The 17864-nt window shown below is 43.8% G+C and overlaps 1 protein-coding gene across 1 annotated transcript in view; it reads right to left on the bottom strand.

The window, feature by feature from the left end:
- Positions 1–17864, bottom strand: part of LOC308119688 (uncharacterized protein) — a gene marked incomplete at its 5' end in the record, with an annotated part of 100636 nt that overhangs the window by 66012 nt on the left and 16760 nt on the right. Inside the window, 27 exons of the mRNA XM_080479837.1 lie at positions 29–123; positions 229–437; positions 735–914; positions 1058–1164; positions 1620–1732; positions 1831–2030; positions 2220–2387; positions 3015–3119; positions 3213–3362; positions 4836–5015; positions 6321–6488; positions 7116–7220; positions 7314–7463; positions 8937–9116; positions 10422–10589; positions 13038–13217; positions 14523–14690; positions 15318–15422; positions 15516–15665; positions 15796–15880; positions 15989–16016; positions 16113–16134; positions 16290–16315; positions 16433–16527; positions 16633–16841; positions 17139–17318; positions 17462–17568. Coding sequence (XP_080335963.1) covers positions 29–123; positions 229–437; positions 735–914; positions 1058–1164; positions 1620–1732; positions 1831–2030; positions 2220–2387; positions 3015–3119; positions 3213–3362; positions 4836–5015; positions 6321–6488; positions 7116–7220; positions 7314–7463; positions 8937–9116; positions 10422–10589; positions 13038–13217; positions 14523–14690; positions 15318–15422; positions 15516–15665; positions 15796–15880; positions 15989–16016; positions 16113–16134; positions 16290–16315; positions 16433–16527; positions 16633–16841; positions 17139–17318; positions 17462–17568 — 3633 coding nt within the window. The remainder of the gene's footprint in view (positions 1–28; positions 124–228; positions 438–734; positions 915–1057; positions 1165–1619; positions 1733–1830; positions 2031–2219; positions 2388–3014; positions 3120–3212; positions 3363–4835; positions 5016–6320; positions 6489–7115; positions 7221–7313; positions 7464–8936; positions 9117–10421; positions 10590–13037; positions 13218–14522; positions 14691–15317; positions 15423–15515; positions 15666–15795; positions 15881–15988; positions 16017–16112; positions 16135–16289; positions 16316–16432; positions 16528–16632; positions 16842–17138; positions 17319–17461; positions 17569–17864) is intronic.

The following is a 17864-nucleotide window of genomic DNA, read 5'->3' as shown; positions in this document are numbered from 1 at the left end:
GGCAGCATAGTGATTATTGGCCACTTACGTGTGAACATTTCCTTCAGTGACTCGATGCTTGATCTCAGGTTCTCTGAAATGTCCAGTGGCAGTAGGTACAAGCCTTCCTTCAAACCAGTCAGTCTGTAAGCAGACAAAAGAAATTTGCAGGACTTGTATTGAGCCAAAGGTTGCTATAATGCAAGCCTAAAATATGCAAGCTTTGGCTTGATTACTGTCATCACTTACATCTCGTTATATGATTGACAAGTGATGTTCCGAGGGATTACACGCAAGCTGTCGGGCTGGAGGCTGGCCAATACAGGGGTCAAATAGACCTGGAACCACAGCTGATAGTCTTCAGGTTGAAAGTCTTCAAATTCAGGAGCCAAGGCTGTCAAGGTCCGATTCAAGATGGTGACTCTCACAGCTGGGTTTGTGATTAAGGTCAGGTTTTCCTGAAAGAAAAAGAATAATGTTGCTGTAAAACAGGACCCTTTGCCACCCCAAACTTGCTGCCAAAACAATGGAGATCATGGCATTTGGCACATCTTTGTTCTCTGGTGCATCAGGTGCTTCACAGAGGAAATCATGGCAGCAATTCAGCCAAAGAACAGGGTAGAAATGTGTCTTTTTGAGACATACGAGGGCTTGGTATTAATGTGTCAAAGCAAATTGGATGCTAAAGCTTTATGGCTCTTTTGGAGGCCACAGTTGTGAGGAAAAATGTTGTAATGTTGATGTGAAGCAAATACCTGCTGGCTGATGGCTGTGAAATTCTGGAAAAACTGAGTGAGCGCTTCACCAACATCAGAGGAATTCACCAAGCTTGTAAACACAGCATCCACCAGGGTCTGGTTCTCTAAAGCGCCACTGTCTGGATCCAGGATCACTTCCACTTGCTGTTGTGGTGAGAGGTTGTCCACTACTTCCAGCTAATGACACATACACAGAGGATTCAATCATTTCATCTTTTTTTTAATCTGACCCGATAAAAGCAGGGCCTCGTGTCAAATGTCCAGGTTGGGCATGTTGTGCTGCAGTTGTGACATAAGATTGGGAGTTAAGTAGGACTTACCACAGACAGGTTGAAGACTCGGAGTTGAGAGTATGATGCGTATGTTGAAAATGGACCCAGGTTTGCAGCAAGCCACTCAGCATCATTGGCGATTCCCACCCTGCAATCTGAGGCACCAAGATGATATTCAAGTACCGCCAATTTTTGAAAGGATCTTTTCATAATTTGCACGGGCACAGCGAGAAGGTTGCGGGTTCAAATACTGCCAGAGGCCTTCGTGTGTAGAGTATACATGTTGTCCCTGAGTGTGCGTGGGTTTCTTCCGGGAACTCCGGTTTCCTCCCACAGTCCACTAAACATGCACGTGAGGTTATTTGGAGACCCTATATTCCACTAAGTGTGAATATGAGTGTGTGTGGCTGTCTGTCTCTGTATGTTTGCCCTGTGATAGACTGGCAACATGGCCCTGAACAGGATCAGCGGTATAGAATATGGAGGGATGGATTGATGGATGGATGGATGGATGGAACATGAGATACATGGTTGTCTTGTCCAGTTGTCCTGTCAGTGACATATCCACTCAAGCCATGTATGGTGCTACTGTTTAAAATGTTTACCCTACCTGGCGTGTTGATGACATTGATAGCATTGTTGAGGTAGGCCAACAGGACCTCGAAGATTTGTTGTTGCCTCATCAAGGAAGTCTGGCTGGCAGCACCACCTATCGCAACGGTACTGCAGAGTTTGGAAGAAAACATTGATTCTCAATGAAGAATCCATTTTTTTCAATTTGGTCTGACAAAAGTGTGATTCATCCCTTAAAAGTTACTCACACGACTTGGTAGTTGGTGCAGTTCATGCCTGTGGTTGTGATTCTGAGCATCTCTGGTGTGAAACTTGGAAGGAATGGCACCAATAACCCACGGAACCAAAGAATTAGGCGGCTCTCGTTGAAACTCGGGAAGCTGGGGCCGATGATGGTGAATGTCCTGTTCATTACTCTATCTCTCACTGAAGGTGAAAAGTCTTGTGCCTGTTAACATACAAAAGCACATATTTCCCATGCTGCAAATTCACATGCATGATATTTGGATAAAAGCATTTGACGTTATTACAATATCACCTGCAAATGATTGAAAAGGTGAGATAAGTGTGGGAGTAAAGAAATCCCTACTAATAAGTGCAGGATTGCAATTCCTGTCCAATTTCAGAAGTAGCCTACCAGGTCACTCTGTGTCACACGTGTGCAGAATAATTCCACATTTTCCTGAGCGTTGCCCTCTTCCAGCCGGTCAAAGACAGTATCAATTATTGCTGTATCATTGGGATCCACTGAGTTCAGGACTACATCTGCCACCTGGGAAGGCGTGAGTAGTTGCAGGACTTCGAGCTACAATAGGGAAGGGATATAAAGTCAGTAATGAGAAAAAACACTGGCGAAATAATCCAGTTTGACAGGTAAGCCATGACGGCAGTTGCCACTTACACTGGTGAAGTTTGGGTTGAGTGTTTGAAAGACCTGCAGCTCCCCAAATTGAGAGAAGTTGCCAAAGTTTGTCTGGAGCCACTGTTGGCTGCTTGTGCTTGACAAGACACAGCCAGGATCTGCAAGATGAAGAAATGCAAATATGTCATCAGAGTATAAGTCAAGTATGGTATGAGGATTTTTCCAAATTGAACCTGAGTGACTTTATTCACCTGATGTGTCGTTTCTGGAAAGGAACGGTATGATGAAGTGACTGACAACCGCTTCTTGTTGTTCTGTGTCCAAGGACGCAATTTGGCTGATGAATGCCTGAATGCTAAGATTTGAGAGAAAAGACTTTTAAAATCTTAAAATCCATAAGAATGACAATTGTTTCTGTTGTTTGGTTGACACTGGAGCCGTGCCTAAGAAATGCTCTTACACAATGTGGTACGTTGAACAGCTGAAGTTTCTGGAGCTGAGACAGAATAGGAAGTTTGTGGATGGAGAGGTCAGGAATGGACGGAGGTTCATCTGGAACCACCTGCTGACAAAATCGTTGTCCTCCAGTTGTGCTTGGCTGAAGTTGGCGATTGTCACCTCTCCAAGAGCCTCAAGAATGGTTGACTGCGTTTGGTCATTGGTGTTGCTGGGGGGCTACAAATTGTTTATTGGAGAAAAAAAAGAGTCAATAGAAGATTGACCAGAGGAAATCAGCAGGATTGTGTGCTTGCATAGTTCTGACTGTACCATGGTGGAAAACATCTTGAGGGCCTGGTCAAGTGCAGATGCAGGAGCTTTTTGTAGGAGAAGTTTCCACACTCCCACAACATCAGTCGTGGTGCTTTCCAGGGAGCATTTCAACAGTGTGGCCATGTTGATGGCAGTGAGAGATGCAGCCTTGAGAAAAGAATTAACAAGAAAAACATCAACAGACTGGTTAGGGCTCATGGAGATGTGTCTCTGGACTGGAATCTTTAAAAGGACAACAAGAGTTCTGGGATTGACAGGTTTCGTCAAACCGTCTTACCGAGGAACAGGCATGTTCACGGATGGTAAAGTTGCACACAGATTCCGAAGAATCGAGACTTGACAAGGTTTGATCAAGTCGTGATCTGAGAAAAAATAATGTCATATATGTAAATAACTCTCACTGCAATTCCAGTGTGGAAAGAAACTTTGCACTTCCACCCTCAGCACTGGAAAAAGAGTAATAAACCCACCTATTGAGTGCAGCACAGATGAGGTCCTCTGTGAAAAGATAATGTTTGTGTTTGAGACTATTGCTTGTCAAGTTGCAATTTTCTTTAAAAAAAGCTGTTGTGTTCTGGTGTTTGGCAGACTTACCATTGACTGGTGTGATTTTGCACTGGAGAAAAATAAAGCATAATTGTTAGTACAGAGGAAAGAAATTTGGATCATTACAGTTTCCTGATGAAACAACATTTTCCAAAGGAAGGAACATTTTCGAAATGAGGAGATGATAGCGTGATCCCTGTCAAACAACTACAGAAAGACACTCACCATGAACGACGCTGGTACTGCACAACCTATTTTTGTGGAAAAAAATGAAACACAGTTGTCTCATCAGTACAGCTGGACTCACTGAATTGGTACTGGACTTATCCTAAAAAAATCTGGCAGCATAGTGATTATTGGCCACTTACGTGTGAACATTTCCTTCAGTGACTCGATGCTTGATCTCAGGTTCTCTGAAATGTCCAGTGGCAGTAGGTACAAGCCTTCCTTCAAACCAGTCAGTCTGTAAGCAGACAAAAGAAATTTGCAGGACTTGTATTGAGCCAAAGGTTGCTATAATGCAAGCCTAAAATATGCAAGCTTTGGCTTGATTACTGTCATCACTTACATCTCGTTATATGATTGACAAGTGATGTTCCGAGGGATTACACGCAAGCTGTCGGGCTGGAGGCTGGCCAATACAGGGGTCAAATAGACCTGGAACCACAGCTGATAGTCTTCAGGTTGAAAGTCTTCAAATTCAGGAGCCAAGGCTGTCAAGGTCCGATTCAAGATGGTGACTCTCACAGCTGGGTTTGTGATTAAGGTCAGGTTTTCCTGAAAGAAAAAGAATAATGTTGCTGTAAAACAGGACCCTTTGCCACCCCAAACTTGCTGCCAAAACAATGGAGATCATGGCATTTGGCACATCTTTGTTCTCTGGTGCATCAGGTGCTTCACAGAGGAAATCATGGCAGCAATTCAGCCAAAGAACAGGGTAGAAATGTGTCTTTTTGAGACATACGAGGGCTTGGTATTAATGTGTCAAAGCAAATTGGATGCTAAAGCTTTATGGCTCTTTTGGAGGCCACAGTTGTGAGGAAAAATGTTGTAATGTTGATGTGAAGCAAATACCTGCTGGCTGATGGCTGTGAAATTCTGGAAAAACTGAGTGAGCGCTTCACCAACATCAGAGGAATTCACCAAGCTTGTAAACACAGCATCCACCAGGGTCTGGTTCTCTAAAGCGCCACTGTCTGGATCCAGGATCACTTCCACTTGCTGTTGTGGTGAGAGGTTGTCCACTACTTCCAGCTAATGACACATACACAGAGGATTCAATCATTTCATCTTTTTTTTAATCTGACCCGATAAAAGCAGGGCCTCGTGTCAAATGTCCAGGTTGGGCATGTTGTGCTGCAGTTGTGACATAAGATTGGGAGTTAAGTAGGACTTACCACAGACAGGTTGAAGACTCGGAGTTGAGAGTATGATGCGTATGTTGAAAATGGACCCAGGTTTGCAGCAAGCCACTCAGCATCATTGGCGATTCCCACCCTGCAATCTGAGGCACCAAGATGATATTTAAGTACCGCCAATTTTTGAAAGGATCTTTTCATAATTTGCACGGGCACAGCGAGAAGGTTGCGGGTTCAAATACTGCCAGAGGCCTTCGTGTGTAGAGTATACATGTTGTCCCTGAGTGTGCGTGGGTTTCTTCCGGGAACTCCGGTTTCCTCCCACAGTCCACTAAACATGCACGTGAGGTTATTTGGAGACCCTATATTCCACTAAGTGTGAATATGAGTGTGTGTGGCTGTCTGTCTCTGTATGTTTGCCCTGTGATAGACTGGCAACATGGCCCTGAACAGGATCAGCGGTATAGAATATGGAGGGATGGATTGATGGATGGATGGATGGATGGAACATGAGATACATGGTTGTCATGTCCAGTTGTCCTGTCAGTGACATATCCACTCAAGCCATGTATGGTGCTACTGTTTAAAATGTTTACCCTACCTGGCGTGTTGATGACATTGATAGCATTGTTGAGGTAGGCCAACAGGACCTCGAAGATTTGTTGTTGCCTCATCAAGGAAGTCTGGCTGGCAGCACCACCTATCGCAACGGTACTGCAGAGTTTGGAAGAAAACATTGATTCTCAATGAAGAATCCATTTTTTTCAATTTGGTCTGACAAAAGTGTGATTCATCCCTTAAAAGTTACTCACACGACTTGGTAGTTGGTGCAGTTCATGCCTGTGGTTGTGATTCTGAGCATCTCTGGTGTGAAACTTGGAAGGAATGGCACCAATAACCCACGGAACCAAAGAATTAGGCGGCTCTCGTTGAAACTCGGGAAGCTGGGGCCGATGATGGTGAATGTCCTGTTCATTACTCTATCTCTCACTGAAGGTGAAAAGTCTTGTGCCTGTTAACATACAAAAGCACATATTTCCCATGCTGCAAATTCACATGCATGATATTTGGATAAAAGCATTTGGCGTTATTACAATATCACCTGCAAATGATTGAAAAGGTGAGATAAGTGTGGGAGTAAAGAAATCCCTACTAATAAGTGCAGGATTGCAATTCCTGTCCAATTTCAGAAGTAGCCTACCAGGTCACTCTGTGCCACACGTGTGCAGAATAATTCCACATTTTCCTGAGCGTTGCCCTCTTCCAGCCGGTCAAAGACAGTATCAATTATTGCTGTATCATTGGGATCCACTGAGTTCAGGACTACATCTGCCACCTGGGAAGGCGTGAGTAGTTGCAGGACTTCGAGCTACAATAGGGAAGGGATATAAAGTCAGTAATGAGAAAAAACACTGGCGAAATAATCCAGTTTGACAGGTAAGCCATGACGGCAGTTGCCACTTACACTGGTGAAGTTTGGGTTGAGTGTTTGAAAGACCTGCAGCTCCCCAAATTGAGAGAAGTTGCCAAAGTTTGTCTGGAGCCACTGTTGGCTGCTTGTGCTTGACAAGACACAGCCAGGATCTGCAAGATGAAGAAATGCAAATATGTCATCAGAGTATAAGTCAAGTATGGTATGAGGATTTTTCCAAATTGAACCTGAGTGACTTTATTCACCTGATGTGTCGTTTCTGGAAAGGAACGGTATGATGAAGTGACTGACAACCGCTTCTTGTTGTTCTGTGTCCAAGGACGCAATTTGGCTGATGAATGCCTGAATGCTAAGATTTGAGAGAAAAGACTTTTAAAATCTTAAAATCCATAAGAATGACAATTGTTTCTGTTGTTTGGTTGACACTGGAGCCGTGCCTAAGAAATGCTCTTACACAATGTGGTACGTTGAACAGCTGAAGTTTCTGGAGCTGAGACAGAATAGGAAGTTTGTGGATGGAGAGGTCAGGAATGGACGGAGGTTCATCTGGAACCACCTGCTGACAAAATCGTTGTCCTCCAGTTGTGCTTGGCTGAAGTTGGCGATTGTCACCTCTCCAAGAGCCTCAAGAATGGTTGACTGCGTTTGGTCATTGGTGTTGCTGGGGGGCTACAAATTGTTTATTGGAGAAAAAAAAGAGTCAATAGAAGATTGACCAGAGGAAATCAGCAGGATTGTGTGCTTGCATAGTTCTGACTGTACCATGGTGGAAAACATCTTGAGGGCCTGGTCAAGTGCAGATGCAGGAGCTTTTTGTAGGAGAAGTTTCCACACTCCCACAACATCAGTCGTGGTGCTTTCCAGGGAGCATTTCAACAGTGTGGCCATGTTGATGGCAGTGAGAGATGCAGCCTTGAGAAAAGAATTAACAAGAAAAACATCAACAGACTGGTTAGAGCTCATGGAGATGTGTCTCTGGACTGGAATCTTTAAAAGGACAACAAGAGTTCTGGGATTGACAGGTTTCGTCAAACCGTCTTACCGAGGAACAGGCATGTTCACGGATGGTAAAGTTGCACACAGATTCCGAAGAATCGAGACTTGACAAGGTTTGATCAAGTCGTGATCTGAGAAAAAATAATGTCATATATGTAAATAACTCTCACTGCAATTCCAGTGTGGAAAGAAACTTTGCACTTCCACCCTCAGCACTGGAAAAAGAGTAATAAACCCACCTATTGAGTGCAGCACAGATGAGGTCCTCTGTGAAAAGATAATGTTTGTGTTTGAGACTATTGCTTGTCAAATTGCAATTTTCTTTAAAAAAAGCTGTTGTGTTCTGGTGTTTGGCAGACTTACCATTGACTGGTGTGATTTTGCACTGGAGAAAAATAAAGCATAATTGTTAGTACAGAGGAAAGAAATTTGGATCATTACAGTTTCCTGATGAAACAACATTTTCCAAAGGAAGGAACATTTTCGAAATGAGGAGATGATAGCGTGATCCCTGTCAAACAACTACAGAAAGACACTCACCATGAACGACGCTGGTACTGCACAACCTATTTTTGTGGAAAAAAATGAAACACAGTTGTCTCATCAGTACAGCTGGACTCACTGAATTGGTACTGGACTTATCCTAAAAAAATCTGGCAGCATAGTGATTATTGGCCACTTACGTGTGAACATTTCCTTCAGTGACTCGATGCTTGATCTCAGGTTCTCTGAAATGTCCAGTGGCAGTAGGTACAAGCCTTCCTTCAAACCAGTCAGTCTGTAAGCAGACAAAAGAAATTTGCAGGACTTGTATTGAGCCAAAGGTTGCTATAATGCAAGCCTAAAATATGCAAGCTTTGGCTTGATTACTGTCATCACTTACATCTCGTTATATGATTGACAAGTGATGTTCCGAGGGATTACACGCAAGCTGTCGGGCTGGAGGCTGGCCAATACAGGGGTCAAATAGACCTGGAACCACAGCTGATAGTCTTCAGGTTGAAAGTCTTCAAATTCAGGAGCCAAGGCTGTCAAGGTCCGATTCAAGATGGTGACTCTCACAGCTGGGTTTGTGATTAAGGTCAGGTTTTCCTGAAAGAAAAAGAATAATGTTGCTGTAAAACAGGACCCTTTGCCACCCCAAACTTGCTGCCAAAACAATGGAGATCATGGCATTTGGCACATCTTTGTTCTCTGGTGCATCAGGTGCTTCACAGAGGAAATCATGGCAGCAATTCAGCCAAAGAACAGGGTAGAAATGTGTCTTTTTGAGACATACGAGGGCTTGGTATTAATGTGTCAAAGCAAATTGGATGCTAAAGCTTTATGGCTCTTTTGGAGGCCACAGTTGTGAGGAAAAATGTTGTAATGTTGATGTGAAGCAAATACCTGCTGGCTGATGGCTGTGAAATTCTGGAAAAACTGAGTGAGCGCTTCACCAACATCAGAGGAATTCACCAAGCTTGTAAACACAGCATCCACCAGGGTCTGGTTCTCTAAAGCGCCACTGTCTGGATCCAGGATCACTTCCACTTGCTGTTGTGGTGAGAGGTTGTCCACTACTTCCAGCTAATGACACATACACAGAGGATTCAATCATTTCATCTTTTTTTTAATCTGACCCGATAAAAGCAGGGCCTCGTGTCAAATGTCCAGGTTGGGCATGTTGTGCTGCAGTTGTGACATAAGATTGGGAGTTAAGTAGGACTTACCACAGACAGGTTGAAGACTCGGAGTTGAGAGTATGATGCGTATGTTGAAAATGGACCCAGGTTTGCAGCAAGCCACTCAGCATCATTGGCGATTCCCACCCTGCAATCTGAGGCACCAAGATGATATTCAAGTACCGCCAATTTTTGAAAGGATCTTTTCATAATTTGCACGGGCACAGCGAGAAGGTTGCGGGTTCAAATACTGCCAGAGGCCTTCGTGTGTAGAGTATACATGTTGTCCCTGAGTGTGCGTGGGTTTCTTCCGGGAACTCCGGTTTCCTCCCACAGTCCACTAAACATGCACGTGAGGTTATTTGGAGACCCTATATTCCACTAAGTGTGAATATGAGTGTGTGTGGCTGTCTGTCTCTGTATGTTTGCCCTGTGATAGACTGGCAACATGGCCCTGAACAGGATCAGCGGTATAGAATATGGAGGGATGGATTGATGGATGGATGGATGGATGGAACATGAGATACATGGTTGTCTTGTCCAGTTGTCCTGTCAGTGACATATCCACTCAAGCCATGTATGGTGCTACTGTTTAAAATGTTTACCCTACCTGGCGTGTTGATGACATTGATAGCATTGTTGAGGTAGGCCAACAGGACCTCGAAGATTTGTTGTTGCCTCATCAAGGAAGTCTGGCTGGCAGCACCACCTATCGCAACGGTACTGCAGAGTTTGGAAGAAAACATTGATTCTCAATGAAGAATCCATTTTTTTCAATTTGGTCTGACAAAAGTGTGATTCATCCCTTAAAAGTTACTCACACGACTTGGTAGTTGGTGCAGTTCATGCCTGTGGTTGTGATTCTGAGCATCTCTGGTGTGAAACTTGGAAGGAATGGCACCAATAACCCACGGAACCAAAGAATTAGGCGGCTCTCGTTGAAACTCGGGAAGCTGGGGCCGATGATGGTGAATGTCCTGTTCATTACTCTATCTCTCACTGAAGGTGAAAAGTCTTGTGCCTGTTAACATACAAAAGCACATATTTCCCATGCTGCAAATTCACATGCATGATATTTGGATAAAAGCATTTGACGTTATTACAATATCACCTGCAAATGATTGAAAAGGTGAGATAAGTGTGGGAGTAAAGAAATCCCTACTAATAAGTGCAGGATTGCAATTCCTGTCCAATTTCAGAAGTAGCCTACCAGGTCACTCTGTGTCACACGTGTGCAGAATAATTCCACATTTTCCTGAGCGTTGCCCTCTTCCAGCCGGTCAAAGACAGTATCAATTATTGCTGTATCATTGGGATCCACTGAGTTCAGGACTACATCTGCCACCTGGGAAGGCGTGAGTAGTTGCAGGACTTCGAGCTACAATAGGGAAGGGATATAAAGTCAGTAATGAGAAAAAACACAGGCGAAATAATCCAGTTTGACAGGTAAGCCATGACGGCAGTTGCCACTTACACTGGTGAAGTTTGGGTTGAGTGTTTGAAAGACCTGCAGCTCCCCAAATTGAGAGAAGTTGCCAAAGTTTGTCTGGAGCCACTGTTGGCTGCTTGTGCTTGACAAGACACAGCCAGGATCTGCAAGATGAAGAAATGCAAATATGTCATCAGAGTATAAGTCAAGTATGGTATGAGGATTTTTCCAAATTGAACCTGAGTGACTTTATTCACCTGATGTGTCGTTTCTGGAAAGGAACGGTATGATGAAGTGACTGACAACCGCTTCTTGTTGTTCTGTGTCCAAGGACGCAATTTGGCTGATGAATGCCTGAATGCTAAGATTTGAGAGAAAAGACTTTTAAAATCTTAAAATCCATAAGAATGACAATTGTTTCTGTTGTTTGGTTGACACTGGAGCCGTGCCTAAGAAATGCTCTTACACAATGTGGTACGTTGAACAGCTGAAGTTTCTGGAGCTGAGACAGAATAGGAAGTTTGTGGATGGAGAGGTCAGGAATGGACGGAGGTTCATCTGGAACCACCTGCTGACAAAATCGTTGTCCTCCAGTTGTGCTTGGCTGAAGTTGGCGATTGTCACCTCTCCAAGAGCCTCAAGAATGGTTGACTGCGTTTGGTCATTGGTGTTGCTGGGGGGCTACAAATTGTTTATTGGAGAAAAAAAAGAGTCAATAGAAGATTGACCAGAGGAAATCAGCAGGATTGTGTGCTTGCATAGTTCTGACTGTACCATGGTGGAAAACATCTTGAGGGCCTGGTCAAGTGCAGATGCAGGAGCTTTTTGTAGGAAAAGTTTCCACACTCCCACAACATCAGTCGTGGTGCTTTCCAGGGAGCATTTCAACAGTGTGGCCATGTTGATGGCAGTGAGAGATGCAGCCTTGAGAAAAGAATTAACAAGAAAAACATCAACAGACTGGTTAGGGCTCATGGAGATGTGTCTCTGGACAGGAATCTTTAAAAGGACAACAAGAGTTCTGGGATTGACAGGTTTCGTCAAACCGTCTTACCGAGGAACAGGCATGTTCACGGATGGTAAAGTTGCACACAGATTCCGAAGAATCGAGACTTGACAAGGTTTGATCAAGTCGTGATCTGAGAAAAAATTATGTCATATATGTAAATAACTCTCACTGCAATTCCAGTGTGGAAAGAAACTTTGCACTTCCACCCTCAGCACTGGAAAAAGAGTAATAAACCCACCTATTGAGTGCAGCACAGATGAGGTCCTCTGTGAAAAGATAATGTTTGTGTTTGAGACTATTGCTTGTCAAGTTGCAATTTTCTTTAAAAAAAGCTGTTGTGTTCTGGTGTTTTGCAGACTTACCATTGACTGGTGTGATTTTGCACTGGAGAAAAATAAAGCATAATTGTTAGTACAGAGGAAAGAAATTTGGATCATTACAGTTTCCTGATGAAACAACATTTTCCAAAGGAAGGAACATTTTCGAAATGAGGAGATGATAGCGTGATCCCTGTCAAACAACTACAGAAAGACACTTACCATGAACGACGCTGGTACTGCACAACCTATTTTTGTGGAAAAAAATGAAACACAGTTGTCTCATCAGTACAGCTGGACTCACTGAATTGGTACTGGACTTATCCTAAAAAAATCTGGCAGCATAGTGATTATTGGCCACTTACGTGTGAACATTTCTTTCAGTGACTCGATGCTTGATCTCAGGTTCTCTGAAATGTCCAGTGGCAGTAGGTACAAGCCTTCCTTCAAACCAGTCAGTCTGTAAGCAGACAAAAGAAATTTGCAGGACTTGTATTGAGCCAAAGGTTGCTATAATGCAAGCCTAAAATATGCAAGCTTTGGCTTGATTACTGTCATCACTTACATCTCGTTATATGATTGACAAGTGATGTTCCGAGGGATTACACGCAAGCTGTCGGGCTGGAGGCTGGCCAATACAGGGGTCAAATAGACCTGGAACCACAGCTGATAGTCTTCAGGTTGAAAGTCTTCAAATTCAGGAGCCAAGGCTGTCAAGGTCCGATTCAAGATGGTGACTCTCACAGCTGGGTTTGTGATTAAGGTCAGGTTTTCCTGAAAGAAAAAGAATAATGTTGCTGTAAAACAGGACCCTTTGCCACCCCAAACTTGCTGCCAAAACAATAGAGATCATGGCATGTGGCACATCTTTGTTCTCTGGTGCATCAGGTGCTTCACAGAGGAAATCATGGCAGCAATTCAGCCAAAGAACAGGGTAGAAATGTGTCTTTTTGAGACATACGAGGGCTTGGTATTAATGTGTCAAAGCAAATTGGATGCTAAAGCTTTATGGCTCTTTTGGAGGCCACAGTTGTGAGGAAAAATGTTGTAATGTTGATGTGAAGCAAATACCTGCTGGCTGATGGCTGTGAAATTCTGGAAAAACTGAGTGAGCGCTTCACCAACATCAGAGGAATTCACCAAGCTTGTAAACACAGCATCCACCAGGGTCTGGTTCTCTAAAGCGCCACTGTCTGGATCCAGGATCACTTCCACTTGCTGTTGTGGTGAGAGGTTGTCCACTACTTCCAGCTAATGACACATACACAGAGGATTCAATCATTTCATCTTTTTTTTAATCTGACCCGATAAAAGCAGGGCCTCGTGTCAAATGTCCAGGTTGGGCATGTTGTGCTGCAGTTGTGACATGAGATTGGGAGTTAAGTAGGACTTACCACAGACAGGTTGAAGACTCGGAGTTGAGAGTATGATGCGTATGTTGAAAATGGACCCAGGTTTGCAGCAAGCCACTCAGCATCATTGGCGATTCCCACCCTGCAATCTGAGGCACCAAGATGATATTCAAGTACAGCCAATTTTTGAAAGGATCTTTTCATAATTTGCACGGGCACAGCGAGAAGGTTGCGGGTTCAAATACTGCCAGAGGCCTTCGTGTGTAGAGTATACATGTTGTCCCTGAGTGTGCGTGGGTTTCTTCCGGGAACTCCGGTTTCCTCCCACAGTCCACTAAACATGCACGTGAGGTTATTTGGAGACCCTATATTCCACTAAGTGTGAATATGAGTGTGTGTGGCTGTCTGTCTCTGTATGTTTGCCCTGTGATAGACTGGCAACATGGCCCTGAACAGGATCAGCGGTATAGAATATGGAGGGATGGATTGATGGATGGATGGATGGATGGAACATGAGATACATGGTTGTCTTGTCCAGTTGTCCTGTCAGTGACATATCCACTCAAGCCACGTATGGTGCTACTGTTTAAAATGTTTACCCTACCTGGCGTGTTGATGACATTGATAGCATTGTTGAGGTAGGCCAACAGGACCTCGAAGATTTGTTGTTGCCTCATCAAGGAAGTCTGGCTGGCAGCACCACCTATCGCAACGGTACTGCAGAGTTTGGAAGAAAACATTGATTCTCAATGAAGAATCCATTTTTTTCAATTTGGTCTGACAAAAGTGTGATTCATCCCTTAAAAGTTACTCACACGACTTGGTAGTTGGTGCAGTTCATGCCTGTGGTTGTGATTCTGAGCATCTCTGGTGTGAAACTTGGAAGGAATGGCACCAATAACCCACGGAACCAAAGAATTAGGCGGCTCTCGTTGAAACTCGGGAAGCTGGGGCCGATGATGGTGAATGTCCTGTTCATTACTCTATCTCTCACTGAAGGTGAAAAGTCTTGTGCCTGTTAACATACAAAAGCACATATTTCCCATGCTGCAAATTCACATGCATGATATTTGGATAAAAGCATTTGACGTTATTACAATATCACCTGCAAATGATTGAAAAGGTGAGATAAGTGTGGGAGTAAAGAAATCCCTACTAATAAGTGCAGGATTGCAATTCCTGTCCAATTTCAGAAGTAGCCTACCAGGTCACTCTGTGTCACACGTGTGCAGAATAATTCCACATTTTCCTGAGCGTTGCCCTCTTCCAGCCGGTCAAAGACAGTATCAATTATTGCTGTATCATTGGGATCCACTGAGTTCAGGACTACATCTGCCACCTGGGAAGGCGTGAGTAGTTGCAGGACTTCGAGCTACAATAGGGAAGGGATATAAAGTCAGTAATGAGAAAAAACACAGGCGAAATAATCCAGTTTGACAGGTAAGCCATGACGGCAGTTGCCACTTACACTGGTGAAGTTTGGGTTGAGTGTTTGAAAGACCTGCAGCTCCCCAAATTGAGAGAAGTTGCCAAAGTTTGTCTGGAGCCACTGTTGGCTGCTTGTGCTTGACAAGACACAGCCAGGATCTGCAAGATGAAGAAATGCAAATATGTCATCAGAGTATAAGTCAAGTATGGTATGAGGATTTTTCCAAATTGAACCTGAGTGACTTTATTCACCTGATGTGTCGTTTCTGGAAAGGAACGGTATGATGAAGTGACTGACAACCGCTTCTTGTTGTTCTGTGTCCAAGGACGCAATTTGGCTGATGAATGCCTGAATGCTAAGATTTGAGAGAAAAGACTTTTAAAATCTTAAAATCCATAAGAATGACAATTGTTTCTGTTGTTTGGTTGACACTGGAGCCGTGCCTAAGAAATGCTCTTACACAATGTGGTACGTTGAACAGCTGAAGTTTCTGGAGCTGAGACAGAATAGGAAGTTTGTGGATGGAGAGGTCAGGAATGGACGGAGGTTCATCTGGAACCACCTGCTGACAAAATCGTTGTCCTCCAGTTGTGCTTGGCTGAAGTTGGCGATTGTCACCTCTCCAAGAGCCTCAAGAATGGTTGACTGCGTTTGGTCATTGGTGTTGCTGGGGGGCTACAAATTGTTTATTGGAGAAAAAAAAGAGTCAATAGAAGATTGACCAGAGGAAATCAGCAGGATTGTGTGCTTGCATAGTTCTGACTGTACCATGGTGGAAAACATCTTGAGGGCCTGGTCAAGTGCAGATGCAGGAGCTTTTTGTAGGAGAAGTTTCCACACTCCCACAACATCAGTCGTGGTGCTTTCCAGGGAGCATTTCAACAGTGTGGCCATGTTGATGGCAGTGAGAGATGCAGCCTTGAGAAAAGAATTAACAAGAAAAACATCAACAGACTGGTTAGAGCTCATGGAGATGTGTCTCTGGACTGGAATCTTTAAAAGGACAACAAGAGTTCTGGGATTGACAGGTTTCGTCAAACCGTCTTACCGAGGAACAGGCATGTTCACGGATGGTAAAGTTGCACACAGATTCCGAAGAATCGAGACTTGACAAGGTTTGATCAAGTCGTGATCTGAGAAAAAATAATGTCATATATGTAAATAACTCTCACTGCAATTCCAGTGTGGAAAGAAACTTTGCACTTCCACCCTCAGCACTGGAAAAAGAGTAATAAACCCACCTATTGAGTGCAGCACAGATGAGGTCCTCTGTGAAAAGATAATGTTTGTGTTTGAGACTATTGCTTGTCAAGTTGCAATTTTCTTTAAAAAAAGCTGTTGTGTTCTGGTGTTTGGCAGACTTACCATTGACTGGTGTGATTTTGCACTGGAGAAAAATAAAGCATAATTGTTAGTACAGAGGAAAGAAATTTGGATCATTACAGTTTCCTGATGAAACAACATTTTCCAAAGGAAGGAACATTTTCGAAATGAGGAGATGATAGCGTGATCCCTGTCAAACAACTACAGAAAGACACTCACCATGAACGACGCTGGTACTGCACAACCTATTTTTGTGGAAAAAAATGAAACACAGTTGTCTCATCAGTACAGCTGGACTCACTGAATTGGTACTGGACTTATCCTAAAAAAATCTGGCAGCATAGTGATTATTGGCCACTTACGTGTGAACATTTCCTTCAGTGACTCGATGCTTGATCTCAGGTTCTCTGAAATGTCCAGTGGCAGTAGGTACAAGCCTTCCTTCAAACCAGTCAGTCTGTAAGCAGACAAAAGAAATTTGCAGGACTTGTATTGAGCCAAAGGTTGCTATAATGCAAGCCTAAAATATGCAAGCTTTGGCTTGATTACTGTCATCACTTACATCTCGTTATATGATTGACAAGTGATGTTCCGAGGGATTACACGCAAGCTGTCGGGCTGGAGGCTGGCCAATACAGGGGTCAAATAGACCTGGAACCACAGCTGATAGTCTTCAGGTTGAAAGTCTTCAAATTCAGGAGCCAAGGCTGTCAAGGTCCGATTCAAGATGGTGACTCTCACAGCTGGGTTTGTGATTAAGGTCAGGTTTTCCTGAAAGAAAAAGAATAATGTTGCTGTAAAACAGGACCCTTTGCCACCCCAAACTTGCTGCCAAAACAATGGAGATCATGGCATTTGGCACATCTTTGTTCTCTGGTGCATCAGGTGCTTCACAGAGGAAATCATGGCAGCAATTCAGCCAAAGAACAGGGTAGAAATGTGTCTTTTTGAGACATACGAGGGCTTGGTATTAATGTGTCAAAGCAAATTGGATGCTAAAGCTTTATGGCTCTTTTGGAGGCCACAGTTGTGAGGAAAAATGTTGTAATGTTGATGTGAAGCAAATACCTGCTGGCTGATGGCTGTGAAATTCTGGAAAAACTGAGTGAGCGCTTCACCAACATCAGAGGAATTCACCAAGCTTGTAAACACAGCATCCACCAGGGTCTGGTTCTCTAAAGCGCCACTGTCTGGATCCAGGATCACTTCCACTTGCTGTTGTGGTGAGAGGTTGTCCACTACTTCCAGCTAATGACACATACACAGAGGATTCAATCATTTCATCTTTTTTTTAATCTGACCCGATAAAAGCAGGGCCTCGTGTCAAATGTCCAGGTTGGGCATGTTGTGCTGCAGTTGTGACATAAGATTGGGAGTTAAGTAGGACTTACCACAGACAGGTTGAAGACTCGGAGTTGAGAGTATGATGCGTATGTTGAAAATGGACCCAGGTTTGCAGCAAGCCACTCAGCATCATTGGCGATTCCCACCCTGCAATCTGAGGCACCAAGATGATATTCAAGTACCGCCAATTTTTGAAAGGATCTTTTCATAATTTGCACGGGCACAGCGAGAAGGTTGCGGGTTCAAATACTGCCAGAGGCCTTCGTGTGTAGAGTATACATGTTGTCCCTGAGTGTGCGTGGGTTTCTTCCGGGAACTCCGGTTTCCTCCCACAGTCCACTAAACATGCACGTGAGGTTATTTGGAGACCCTATATTCCACTAAGTGTGAATATGAGTGTGTGTGGCTGTCTGTCTCTGTATGTTTGCCCTGTGATAGACTGGCAACATG

Source organism: Lipophrys pholis (genome assembly GCF_963383615.2).
Source record: "Lipophrys pholis genome assembly, chromosome: 14".
Classification (NCBI taxonomy): Eukaryota; Metazoa; Chordata; class Actinopteri; order Blenniiformes; family Blenniidae; genus Lipophrys; species Lipophrys pholis.
Note: the sequence above shows the minus strand (reverse complement) of the source record. Positions and strands in the feature narration are given on the sequence as shown.